This window comes from Euphorbia lathyris, chromosome 3 (assembly GCF_963576675.1).
Source record: "Euphorbia lathyris chromosome 3, ddEupLath1.1, whole genome shotgun sequence".
Taxonomy (NCBI): Eukaryota; Viridiplantae; Streptophyta; class Magnoliopsida; order Malpighiales; family Euphorbiaceae; genus Euphorbia; species Euphorbia lathyris.
The window spans coordinates 87,914,073-87,928,549 of record NC_088912.1 but is presented as its reverse complement, the minus strand read 5'-3'; the positions used below and the strand labels follow the sequence as shown (position 1 = coordinate 87,928,549).

General features: G+C 34.9%; 1 protein-coding gene across 2 annotated transcripts; it reads left to right on the top strand.

Annotated features, from left to right (window-relative positions):
- The first annotated feature begins 12,017 nt into the window (after positions 1-12,017).
- On the top strand, positions 12,018-14,477 carry LOC136221551 (protein FLUORESCENT IN BLUE LIGHT, chloroplastic). Of its 2 annotated transcripts, XM_066008925.1 has the most exons (5): positions 12,018-12,175; positions 12,525-12,712; positions 13,288-13,453; positions 13,704-14,021; positions 14,126-14,477. In XM_066008925.1, the coding sequence occupies exons 1-5, from the start codon at positions 12,085-12,087 to the stop codon at positions 14,326-14,328; spliced, it is 966 nt and encodes a 321-aa protein (XP_065864997.1). In that variant the 5' UTR covers positions 12,018-12,084; the 3' UTR covers positions 14,329-14,477. The 2 variants fall into 2 exon arrangements, with proteins under 2 accessions (XP_065864997.1, XP_065864998.1); XM_066008926.1 differs by lacking the exon at positions 12,018-12,175 and having other exon boundaries at positions 12,583-12,720.

Here is a 14,477-nt window from a genome sequence, read left to right as displayed (position 1 = left end):
CTTCGGGAAAAAAAATCAAAGAATCTAAATTTCAGATTTTAATGTTATATCTGGAGTAACATTAATTCTTGGACCTTGATGAAATTTCTCATCTTTTAGTCTCTATAAATTATGAAAGCATAATAATTGGGCGAAATTAAGGAAAATAAATTAAATTGAGTTAAATATAATTTTTGGATCCCCATTCAAATAAATTTAAAAATATAGTTAAAAAATAATTATTGAGGAGGGATTTGACTAAACATAAATAATTAATTAATTAATTAATTAATTAATTATGCTATTAGAATTATTGATTATTTAATTTGATCGAAATTTATTTTGCGTATGAATTACAAATATAAATGTTTATATATATTGGTTGAAGATGAGTAATTTTGGAAGCAAACATTCAAATTAATTCTGCTATTATTATATTGGGAAAAGTACAAAAATAAACCTTGTGGTTATACCTGTTTTCGATCGGCACTCTTGTGGTTTAAAAGTTTACAAAATGGTACATTGAGGTTCATTCCGTTAGCAAACACATACTAAATTGACTAACGGTGTTAAAAGTCAAAATAAAAAGAGTTAATTTGATCCTTACATTTATTTATTTTATAAATTAACCTCCTTTATTATCTAATTGTTACAAACAAACTCCAAAATAAAAAATTAAAATCAATTATACTATCTTCTACCCCTCTCTCTCTCATTCCTTGATTTTCTTTTTCTCCATCATTTTTTCATTTTCCTCCATGCCTGAACACAAAAAGAAATTCATTTGTCAATTTTTATAATATTTGAAATCAGATAAAACGCAATCATAACATCAATTACAATTAGGATCGAAAATAAAACCTGGAATCCTTTATCATAGGTTGAAATCTCTGTGTTCATCTAACAATAGGCTTCTGATCGTGTATCTCCCTTTCCCTTTTTCTGGTACAAACAACGGCCTTAGCTTCATCGTCTTTAATGTTCTTTACATCCTCCTTCGATCCATCTGTGCAATCTTCCGATGATAAAGAGAATAACGAAAGTACCGTGACGATCAGCTCATAAAGAAAATCTGAATGACCGTGATGATCACCGCTCTCGTTTTCCTCTTGTGTTTCATCCTCACTCACCTCCATTTCTTGATTTGTTTCCTTTGCAAGATCCGTCATCGTAAGACTTCTACAAAATAAATCCGCAAATTGAAAAGAAAACAGCCAATTAAAAGAAACTTTTGAATTTGAGATTGAATTAGTGATCTGAAAACTCACGGCGGCACATCTGATATGAAAGTGAATGAGGGAAATCACGATCGCAGAAGAACACACGCCTAAATTTGGTGGATGTATGAAAATAAATGAAACTTGGGGAACGGGAAGAAGGGAAATGGAGTTAATTTATCTCTAAAATCATAAATTACTATAAATTACAAACTAAAAGATGGAAGTTCAAATGACCTTAGAGAGAGAAATTAACAAAGAGGAGAGAGAAGAGAGAGAAAGAAGAAGAAAAATAAGAAATTAAAGAGGGAGGAAGAAGATAGTATAATTGATTTTAATTTTTTTATTTTGGGGTTGATCTGTGATAATTAAATAATAAGGGGAGCTAATTTATAAAATAAATAAATATAAGGACCAAATTAACTCTTTTCCCTTTGACTTTTAACACCGTTAGTCAATTTGATATGTGTTTGCTAACGGAATGAACCTCAAGGTACCATTTTGTAAATTTTTAAACCACAATGCTGCAATCGAAAACAGGTGTAACCACAAGGTTTATTTTTATACTTTTCCCTATTATATTTGTTAAATATGTTTGTTTATATTGTATTTATCTGATATAATTAGTTGTAATATTTTTTCTGTTATTTTAGCTTATCTCTTTGTATCGTCTAGGGTTGTACTTCTATTTATACTAAGTTTACAATCAATAATAATTACTTCTTCAATTTTCCTATAGGGTATCATAGCTTTTTTTTATCATCTTTATCTCTTCAAAAATTCTTCTTTATCTTCTCCCATCAAATCTCACGTAACCTTCATGCCCAATAACAGCTCCTCTTTCCAAATTCCGAACAAAAATGATCTCATCAAACCTTTTATCTTCATAACCATCCAAAACACAATCAGGCTCACCTTTACCACATACCTTTCCTGAAAATTACAAATCCAAGCCATTTTAATAGGATATGACCTCTATTAGTTCGTTGATGGCAGTCTTCCCTCTCCTCCCGCTAGTATCGCTGCCGATGGGGTTAGGAAATCAAATCCAGCCCTAAAATTTTGGAATCGACAAGACAAACTTCTATTTGGTGCCTTAGTTGGTTCTCTTTCCCAATCTCTTATTCCATTAATTTCTAATGCCAAAACTACCAAAGATGTCTGAGATATCCTTGTAAATACATATGTCAAACCCAGTAGCAATTGAAAGACCAATTCCACTGAATCTCAAAAGGCAACAACACCATCACCGAATATATGCAGGCTATTAAAGCTTGTGTAGATCAGTTTGCTTCCTTGGGCAATCCATTGAACATGAGGATCTCATTGATCGCGTTCTCCACGGTCTCACTAATTACAACTATGTAATTAAGCCTGTTAATTCCAGAGACAATCTTAATTCTTTTGATGAACTACATGAGCGGTTGATAAACCGAGAACTCAATATCAAGCAAAGTCATCATGACTCGTCACTTCCCACCACTACTTTTGTTGCCTCCTCCCGTCCACCACACCGAAACTATCATTGCCCCAATTTTGCTAGTATTCTCTCAACTCCTGCAAATAATAATACCAGGCAGCCTCGATCTTTCTTAGGAAACATCAATGGTGCGAAACACATGGACATGTTTTATCTCGTTGGTCCCTCTTTACTCAGTTATTTCCCAAAGCAACACCACATGCTTCCTCTTTTAGCAACAATCGGGTTGCATCTCCCAGTTACATAACTAGTTCACCGGAAGCACATGTTGCTCGCGCCCTCAGTCAATCATCTCCTTCAACTTGGTTACTTGACAATGGAGCATCCTATCACGTTGCCAATGATCTTTAGAATCTAGTCGTGCATGCACCCTATGATGGCACTAAGGAGCTAATTATTGGTGATGGTACAGGTTTACATATCTTCCATATTGGCTCTCTTACCTTTTCAAATTTCTCATCTCCTTTTAAACTTACTAATGTGCTTTACGTACCATCAATCTCCCGAAATATTATCTCTATTTCTCAATTATGTGCTGACAATAATGCCTCTATTGAAGTCTTACCATACTCTTTTCTTGTGGATATGAAAACGAGGGAACCTCTCTTTCAGGGTCTAGTTAAGTTTAGTGTCTATGAAATCCAACCAATTGTTCCTCGAGTCTTCACCAGCACCACAATCAATTCTCTTGATTGGCATCATAGACTGGGTCATCCATCTCTTAAAATTTTCAAATATCTAGTCTCCAAGAATAATTTAAATGTTTATAGCATCTCTACTCTATATTGTAATTCGTGCTCTTGCAATGAAAGTCATAAGCTTTATTTCTCTATGTCTTCTAGTTCCTCTACTGCTCCTTTATAATACATTTATACCGATTTATGGGCTTCTCCTACTTATTCTCATGATGGTTTTAAATATTACCTTATTTTTTTATCATTTTAAAAAATATATATGGTTCTATCCATTAAAACGGAAGTCAGATACTCATGTCATTTTTATTCGGTACAAAGCTTTGGCTGGAAAATTCTTTCAACTCCCTCTTGTAACTCCATACTCGGATAATGGTAGTGAATATAAAGCATTTAAAAGTTATCTTGCTACTAATGGGATTTCTCACCTTACTACTCCTCCTCATACCCCTCAGCATAATGGTCAATCCGAACGATGTCATAGACATATTATTGAAACTTGCCTAACCCTTTTAACCCATGCCTCCATGCTGTTAGAATTTTGGCCAAATGCTTGCTCCAGAACTGTTTATCTCATAAAATGTCTCCCAACTCTAATCTTACAACATTACTCCCCGTATCTCAAACTTTTTGGAAAATTTCCAAATTATCAAAAGCTACGCAAGTTTTGGTTGTCTCTGCTATTCGTGGCTCAAACCTTATACCAAACACAAACTTGACTCTAAATTTGTTCCTTGTGTCTTATTTATTGGTTCCTCTTCCACTCAAAGTGTTTATTATTGCCTCGACCCAAAATCTCATAAAAATATACACCTCTCGCCATGTTTATTTTGTAGAACATAAATTTCCATATTCAGATTTCTGCTCTCCCAAACACTATACTGAAACTCTATTGGAATAATGGCGCCCTCTATCTCTTCCTATTTCATCACTTTTAGCCCCTTCTCCTTAAAATATTTCTCTTCAACCTCTAACTCAAATCCTACTACACAGTCTTCAACTTCCTCTTTTGGTGCCACAAAATCACCCTCCCAATCTTCAACAATCAACCCCAATTTGCTTGTATCTCCTTCATCCCAGTCTGCAGCTTCTACTAGAAATTCACCCCAGTTATCGCCTTCCCATTCCGCTGCCAACAGTGCCAATTCATCCCCTCCTTTGATTTTGCTACCTCAAATCCCAATGATTTGTTAAATTCATCTTCTTTGTCCCTCCCTCCTTCACCAATCCATTCCTCACATCCTATGACTACTTTCTTACAAAATAATATCTGTAAACCTGTTACCAAACTCAATCTTTTTGCTCAAGTAGCCGATTCTAAAACTCTTCCCAAAACCATTGCTCAAGCTCTAAAAGTTCATGTATGGAGAAAGGTCATGGATGAAGAATTCAATGCCCTTGTTTGCAACAATAGATGGTCATCCATCCATCTCTCAAAATGTTGTAAGTTGTAAATGGGTGTTTCACATTAAAAGGGACCCTGTTGGAAAATTTATTCAGTATAAAGCCAAGCTTATTGCACAGGGTTTTCACTAAAAGACTCAGGCTTGATTATAATGATACATTCAGTCCCGTTGTTAAACCGACAACTGTTCGCCTAATTCTTTCTATTGCTGCTAGTCAAGGGTGGCCTTTGCGCCAACTCGATATTTACAATGCTTTTTTGTAGGGGACTTTATTTGATGAAGTTTATACCATTCAACTGTCTGGGTATAGTGATGCGTCCCAATTTTGTGTACAAATTGAATATGGCTCTCTATGGTCTTAAATAGGCCCCATGGGCTTGGTATAAGGACTTGCGGTAATTTTTGCTTCCTTTGGGATTCAAGAACTCAGTTTCTGACTCCTCTATATTCACTCTTCACTCAAAAGGTTGAATCATATATTTATTGGTCAATGTAGACGATATCATTGTTACTAGTGGTAATCCATCCTTTCTTGAAGAATTCATCACGAACATCTCTTCTCGCTTCTCTCTCAAGGATTTGGGACCCCTATCCTATTTTCTCGATGTGGAAGTTCTTCCTCATTGTGTTGGTTTATTTTTAAGTCAGCCAAAATATATATCTGACATCTTGTACAGGGCCAATATGGATGCTGTCAAACCCATCGCCACACCTCAAACTACTCATCCTCCTTTGACATTTGAAGGGAAAGCTATTTTCGATCCAACTGCCTATCATGCTCTCATTGGTAGTTGATAGGGACATTTTATCCATATCTTTAGCATAATTCATGGTTTATTCTTGAGCTAAATATTCAAGTTTAGTTCACATATATTTCTAAATTAATGATAAGTAATAAAACATGTACTTTTAGTTAATTTTAATCATTTTGAATCTCGTTTTTTTATAAATAAAGTAAATAAAAAAATCAAATAATCTCGAGTTCAATGGTTGTATTTTACGGGCTTAAGGAACGCACACAAGATGCAAGAGACAGACGAAAAGCACAAAAGTGACGCATCACACGCCATGTGAACGGAAGAAAATACTCTTCCAAAGTCCTACAAGACGCGTGGGAAGTCAACACTGTGTGTGGGTATGAAGAGGACAAGAACGACAGTCAAATAAAGACATTTTGGAGTTGTCCCCTAGTCAACAGGCATCCCATACGTCGTGTGGTTGTCCCACACGGCGTGTGGGAAGCCCCACATGGTGTGTGGATGCCCCACACGACATGTGGGGAGCCTGAAACATCATCGTCGAATTTCACCCAGTTTTTGCTAGAAGCAAGCCCACACGACGTGTGAGCCACCCACACACCATGTGGGACCAATTTTCAACATTCTAGTATGTGAAACGATGGTAACGAAATGTAATTATGATTATGCCCAAGCTTGATTTCTGTATAAATAAAAGTGTTTATCACTCAATTAGACATTCAATTTTTGTGTAATAAAATCCTTACACCTTGAGAGCTTGTTGTAATTCTCCCATTACTCCAACGAAGTTACGTTCCATCTGCATTCCCCAAGCTCAAGAGTTCCACCTCCAAGCGACAGCTTTGAGTTCGGTTAGTTATGTGCTAAATTCGGTTGTATTCTGTATTTATGCTTTTCACAGTTATGATATCTCGTTACGGTTTTCAGTTACACTATACTTATTAATGTTTATTCCTTGCCTTGATTCTTATAACTAATTATTGTGTAGGTTGATTATAAACTCATAAATCCATTAGAATTTACATAGGTGTTACTTTACCGGAATTGACAACCCGAAAACCATATGAATTGATGAGCCACGGAACTTACGGGCCCTATTTTCTAAACCTAAGAATTAGAGTCGCCTTAAAAGGGAACCACGACCTAAGTACTTCACCGAGTTGGTCAGTTTACATATAATCATCTTCACCGAGTTGGTCTGTTTACAAATTAGCACAATATATGCACCGTCTTACTGAAGATCATATGCAAGCTTTAGATCGCCTTTTTCGTTACTTAAGTGGTACATCCACCACAGGTTTGGTTCTTCATGTCTTTTTAGATGCAGATTGGGCTCGTGATCGCGATGATTATATCTCCACTACTTCTTATATTGTTTATCTTGGTAAAATCCAATCTATTGGTCTTCAAAGAAACAATGAACTCGTGCTCGTTTATCTACAGAAGTAGAATACCGAGTTGTAACTAGTGCGAGTGCTGAAATTCTTTAGTTCCAAAATATATTTCAATAACTTCAATTACCATCTTTTGTTATTCCTGTAATTTACTGTGATAATGCATGTGCTACCTATGTTGGTGCGAATCTCATCTTTCACTCCAAAGTGAAATATCTAGCTCTTGATTATCACTTTGTCTCCGAAAACATGTAATCGGGAAATTTAAGGGCGTCCTACACATCAACTAATGACCAACTTGCAGATGCTCTCACAAAACCTCTTCCTCCCTCTACTTTTATCGCGATGGTTCACAAAATCGGTCTCTCCGCTTGGCTGGCCATTTTGAGGGGGCGTGATAAGGATTAACAATTCAAATAAATTCTTTTATTATTATATTTGTTAAATGCGTTTGTTTATATTTTATTTATCTGATGTAATTAGTTGTAATATCTTTATGTTATTCTAGCTTATCTCTTTGTATCCTATAGGGCTATACTTCTATTTATACTAAGTTTACAATCAAAAATAATTACTTCTTCATTTTTTCTAGGGTAATTAATTTATTAGTCCTCATATTTTGACAAATCACACTGTTTAATCCCTATATTTTCAAAAATACATGGTAAGGTCCCTAATCTTTTTTTTCGATGAACTGTTTAGTCCCTAACGTTTTTATCGGTGAACTGTTTAGTCCCTACCGTTAGACTCTCATGAAGATTCTGTTAATCAATTTGGATTTGAGTCAAAATCTATTCAAAATAAAAATGTTTACTATAAAATCAAATATATAACACCATTATCTTAATTGTTTCTCATCTTCGCGTTCTTCTTTTCCTTTATTTTCCCTTCCTTCTTCTTTATCTTTATTTTCCTTTCCTTTAGACTCTACTGCATCTGAAATCAACCTTGAGTATTCTTCTTCTTGATTTTCTCCTTAATCGTTCAAATTCGTAAGCATTGGGCATGTGTTCTTTTTCTTGTTCTCCATACAAATAACCGATATGGAGAACAAGAAAAAGAACGCAAATCCAATGCTTACGAATCTGAACGATTAAGAAGAAAATCAAGAAGAAGAACGCTCAAGGTTGATTTCAGATGCAGTAGAGTCTAAAGGAAAGAAAAATAAAGGAAAAAAAGAATATTGAGATGAGAAACAATAAAGATAATGATCTTATATATTTGATTTTGTGGTAAACATTTTTATTTTAAATAGATTTTGACTCAAATCTAAAGTGACAAACAGAATCTTCATGAGAGTCTAACGACAAGGACTAAATAGTTCACCGAGAAAAACGTTAGGGACTAAACAGTTTATCGAGATAAAGGTTAGGGACCTTATCGTGTGTTTTTGAAAATACAAAGACTAAACAGTGTGTTTTGTCAAAATATAGGGACTAATAAATTAATTACCCTTTTTTCTATATAAAGCATTATAATTATTGACAATTGTGGAATTGATGGATGATTGTTGTTTAGCCAGGTTGATAAATTGCAGTCTATGAAATCCCGATTTGGACTTTGAATGATGATTTTAAATATAAAAGTGTTAGAATATACACCTATATCATTGTCTATATTGGTGTTATATAGACAGAGGTTGTCTATATTGGTGTTATATAGACAAGGGTATTAGAGTCTTTAGACATAGAAAGTAAACTTCCATATTCCGTATTAATTGTTTGTATATAAATACTGTAATCCTCTCTGATTCAGATATACAAAAAATATCTTTCTCTTCATCTCTTTTCAATTTCAGTTAGGTTAATATGGTATCAGAGCGGGTGGTGGATTCCAAATTCCGGCGACTGGAAATTGAGATGATCGGAGAATGAGAAGAAAGAAACAACAGTATAGATCGTACGCTGATATCGTGAATTCAAGTTTTGAAGAGGTTGAATCAGAATCAAGCGATTCTGAATCAAGAAATTCTGATCGTGATTCTGAATCAAGCAATCCCAATCGGAACTCAGATCAAGATTTCAATCACGATTCAAATCGTAATATTCCTAACTCAGAATCAACGATGAATACATCTGGTAATTCATCAAACAACCAGAGCAGTGACAATCCCGGTTTGATGATCGTTAATATAATTCTTGATGGAAAGAACTATAATCTGTGGAAGAGAGCATTGTTGCTTGCCATTAGTGCAAAACGCAAGACAAATTTCATCATGAAGAACGATGAACCAGCAGATCGAACCTCAGATGGTAATTTGAAGTGGAAAGAAACAGATGATATGGTCTTCTCTTGGATCTTAAATTCTCTCACCAAAGAATTGGCTGCAGTCTTCATTCATGCAAAATCTGCTCAAGGATTGTGGAAGGAGATAGAGCAAAGGTATGGAGAAAGTAATGGTCCTCTTATTTTTCAACTCCGCAAGGAGATTTGCAGTTCGACTCAAGGAGGTATGTCTTTAGTAGATTTTTTTAATAAGATGAAAATGATGTGGGATGAATATGCAATATTGAAGCCTATTGAAAATTGCACTTGTGGAGAGTCAAGGAAACTTGCTCAAACACAGATTGAGGATGAACAATTGATGCAATTTTTGTCTGGATTAAATGCTGAGTTTGATCATGTTAGAGATCAAATCTTGATCATGGAGCCATTACCTCCTGTTAATAATGCATTTTCAATTCTTTCACGAATTGAGAAACAAAGAAGTGGAAGCACAAATAACAATATTGTGGAGTTTGTTAATCTGTCTGCTGGTGGTAGAAAACAAGGATATAACAATGGTTATAATGGTGGAAAAAGTGGCTATCAGGCTAAGAACAAATCGGATAAGGTTTGTACTTATTGCAGAAAAGAAGGACATGAGCGTCAAGATTGTTTCAGGATTAAAGGATATCCAGATTGGTTCAAAGGAAAGAGGATAACCGGACCAGCCAAACACCAAGCAAATATGACACAAGAACCATCTTCTGAACTCGAAACTCCTTTATCAAACTGTGATTTTGATGATAGTGAGGCATGCAGGAAAGACTCAATACAGGAAATGTTGCATAAATTGGAGGTAATGCAAAGGGAGGTTCAGAGAGCCATCAAAGGAAAACAACCAGACCAGGAATTTTCTGCATTCGTTGGTTTTGCTGGTGCTTGTGCAGGTAATAATTCAGTTCGAAATTCTGAAATATATGCTGAATGGATAATAGATTCAGGTGCTACTACACATATGACATAAAATTTAGGCATAATGACTAATGTTACTAAGTTGACAAACACAAAAAGGATTTTCCTACCAACAGGAGAAGTACATTTAGTCAGTTTCAGGGGAGAGGTATTATTTCAGAAGAATTTGCAATTGCATAATGTTCTATATGTTCCCAATTTTAAGCAAAATTTGATGTCAGTTGGTAGATTGTTGAAAGATCAACACATTACAGTGAAAGAGGAGCAAATAGTAGAATTTCATTTTCATTCCAAGAGGTATATTTTTTTAGGGTTAATTTCAAATAAATATCATGTGGTTTCATGTTTTTGCAGATTGCTATTTATGTTTTTTTGTTACAAACTGAATCATGTGGTTTGCAAAATTTTTTTTTTACTTTGTCAAATTGGGTCGATAACGACCTCAAAAATGAAAATTTTCAAGAATTAAATAATATTTTAAACAACTTTAATTTTTCAACTTCTTAGGTTTGAAGCCATTTATGTGTTATTTTTTTTTATGAGAGCAAGTTAATGTTTAGAGAGAAAAACTTTAAAAATGATGATTTTGAAAAATAAAAAAAGGTGGTTCCATATTAAATATGATACTTAACAACTTTAATTTTCTTTTGTAGGGTTGCCGCTAGAGAGAGAAGGGCTTCTCTCTAGGATTCCCACCATCGCCCCTCACCATCCTCCCTCACCATCTCCATTTTTCTCCTCATTTTTTCTCTCCCACCCCGGCTCTACTCTTGCCTGCCTCTCTTTTGTTGCTGTCTAGTTGAGGAGGAAGAAGGAAACTTGTCTTCCTTCTTTCTCCTCCCACCGTTTTTTGTTTTTCTGTTTTCGTAGTTCTTTTCGTTTTGTTTGTATTAGTGTTTTAGTTGGATCATATATGTATTGTATCTTTGAATCCGTTTGAAGCCTGTTGGTCAAAATCTTTGCTTTTGTAACCTTTTCCGTGTTAGCAAGGACGGAAACGGTTGATCTTATCTGTAGATCACTGGATCTACGGGATTGCAAAAGAAAGGGCTTAGATCCGAAGGTTCAGAATAATTCAAATGCTGAAGATTGGACTACAGTTGCTTTGCGGCGAATTTGGAGTTACGATCTATATATATTTCAACTGTAGATCATGTTTATGTTTAGTATATCTTTAATGGCTTTTTTTGCTTTTAATAGTCATTTTCTTGCCTTAGTGGACTATATATTAGACGTAGCTTATATATGTGTAAGGTTTTATTTCTTACTGGTTTTATGTTGTACTTGTAATTTTCCGATTTAATGAAATATTAGCATTACTATAAAAAAACAACTTTAATTTTTGCAATTTTTCATTTTGAAGAAGTTATTGAACAAATTGGAATAAAAAATAAAATTTTTACAAAATGACAGATGAGTACCGATATGCAAAAACACATTGCATTTATTTGAATTTTTTTTATTATTATTACTAAACCACAGTGGGATATAGTTAGGCCTTGTTTGATAAAGCACTTAATTGCTTAAATTAAAATGTTAAACACTTATTTAATTTAAGTGCGTTTGATAACAGTTGTTTTTCCACCACTTAAATTAGTTAATTAAGTTAAAAACCACTTATTTTGATAAGTCAAAATATTTAACTTATCATTTTAAGTTAAACATTATCAACTCATACTTTTTAAAAATTAAATCATTCAATATTTTCAGCACTTATAATATTCAGCACTTAAAATTCAGTACTTATTTTTTCAGCACTTAATTTTCAGTTTTATCAAACAACACCTTACGATGAAATTTCATTTCCCAAAAATTGAAAAAGAAACGGTGTCGTTCCGGTGCCACCCTTCCTTTATCCCAGTGTGGTCGCAGATAACTCGCAGATTCATTCAGATTTTATAATATATAAACACAATATAAGTATTATCCTTTTCTTTTTTGGATAAAAATAAGTATTATCCTTTCAGAAGTAAAGAAAAAAATGGCAGGCATAATAATCCGTTCTTCCGGGTTCCTCTGCCGCCCTTCTCCGCCCTCCGATCTCATCATCTCCGGCAATCTACCCATTCCCGGTTAGTACTTCCCAAACAATTCCCTCTCCCACTGCATCACTCATTTTCTTTATGTACGACGACTAGTATCTACATTTGCATGCTTGATTTCAGTTTGTATTTTAGTTCTATAGCTTCCAATTCACGGTTTTACTTTTTGATTTTGATTTTTATTTTGATTTTCGGTTTCACTTGCATTTACTTCTGTTGGCTGAAAAGATAGCAGCCGCCAGGAAAGTAATGGATGCTTCAATTTTTTGTTTTTGTAATTCATTGGCAACACAATTATGCTGTTTGTAGTATGACCATTGGATTGGAAATTAGGGGGAGTATTGCGAATCTGAAGGGAATTTTTGATTCTGGTTGACAGGGAAGTTAGATTCAGTAATGTTTAAAGTAGACAAGTTTTCATCAGCAATTGGAGATGGTTCAAATGCACCATCATCTCTCTTCCGTTTCAAGTGTATTGGGGGGAAAACTTTACATTCGATCTCTGCAATCGAAGGGCTTAAGGTCATCATCCATGGAAAATTCTTTCCAAATTTGTCAGCTCATCAGGTATGATGGTGAGTGGTTCGTGTTCTTTTCTTTCACCTGCCTATTTATTTACTGAGCTTTTGGTTGCTTTGAATTTCTGCAAGATAAATTTAGAGGAATGGGGCCAAAACGATATATATTTGCCATGCATTTGGTTGAATTTTTACTTTTAGTCTTTGAATTCCATTTTAGTGAGATTTAGCCCTTGAACTTTGATTTTTCTTAAAATGTAGCCCTTATAGATGAAATCATCAGTCATCACACTTGGACATGAATGTGGAGGTTCATGGCTCATTGCATTCAACATGAAAAGTTCATCCATTAAGGTTTTATTTAACGAAAATTCAACTAAAGAGCTAAATTGCAGCAAATCAAAGTCCTGAGGTCGAAAACATCGTTCATATTATTATATGATGATTATTCTTGGATGGTTATACTTGCTGTAACCTGTATGTTGCCATTGGATGTCATAATTTGTTTCCATTAACACGTTTCAAGTTTCCTCACAGCAATAAGTAATTTGAGCACAGGACTTATGATTCTTCTATTACAATTGCAATTTTGTGTGATCGGATGATACTGTATTCTCTTTGCAGGACAAATTAAAATGGAGATCCTCCGCAATGACTTTTTTTGTTACTAACGCATTGATGTGGAATACACCTTTTGAAGCTTTAGCTGAAACATCGTGTGAGGTTGATAACGACTTTCTCAACATGCCTCTACTGCTTTTTGTGGCTCTTGTAGGAGCCACTGTTGGAGGTATGGTGCTTTTGATGTGAGTATGAGTGCTTCCTGTGCAATTTTACGACGATCGAGTCTTGCACTGATACATACATGATAGAAGATTATTGTGGAAGTGTCCTGCATTCTTCTGCACTTGTGTTCTTGCATTTGATGCCTTCTTTAATTCTATTTTGTAAAGGTGCAATACATTTTGCAATCTTTACTTAAAAAAGAGCTTATGAATCCTCATAGTCCTTGCCCTAACAACCGACTGCTTGAATGGTAGGGTTGCTTGCACGACAGAGAAAAGGGGAATTGAAGCGGTTGAATGAACAATTGCGCCAAATCAATGCTGCTCTAAGAAGGCAGGCTAAAATCGAGTCTTATGCCCCCAGCTTGAGTTATGCTCCTGTTGGCAGCAGAATACAAGATGAAGTGATTGTTGATCCAAGAAAGCAGGAGTTGATATCTCGGCTAAAAACTGGGAAGAATTTTCTGAGAATTCAAGACCCAGAAAAGGCATATATTGAGTTTAAGGCAGCTCTTGAGCTTGCTCAGAGTCTGCAGGATCCAACAGAAGAGAAAAAAGCTGCAAGAGGATTAGGTTTGTCTTATTGTTTCGTATACGTATATTTTCATATCTTTATGCAATTGTGCAGAAATGCATATTTATTTAGTTCCTTCTAATCTTAACGTTGTTTTGTTTAGGGGCCTCGTTGCAAAGGCAGGGTAAGTATTATGAAGCGATTAAATATCACTCAATGGTTCTTGCAATCTCCGAACGACAAGGAGAGGACTCGGGAAATACGGAGGCTTATGGCGCTATAGCCGACTGTTATACTGAACTTGGAGATCTAGAGCGAGCCGGGAAATTCTATGACCAGTACATTGCAAGGCTGGAAACCGACTGATCACTTTCCATGTTCTAATACTTGTATGCCCTATCTACATAATTTATTGTTTTAAGATGATGTAATGATGAGTTTTTGCAGTTTTGTATCTTCACTATTATGTAATCGGATTAGTCCTCAATGAAGAATGTCTCTGATCATTTAAATCA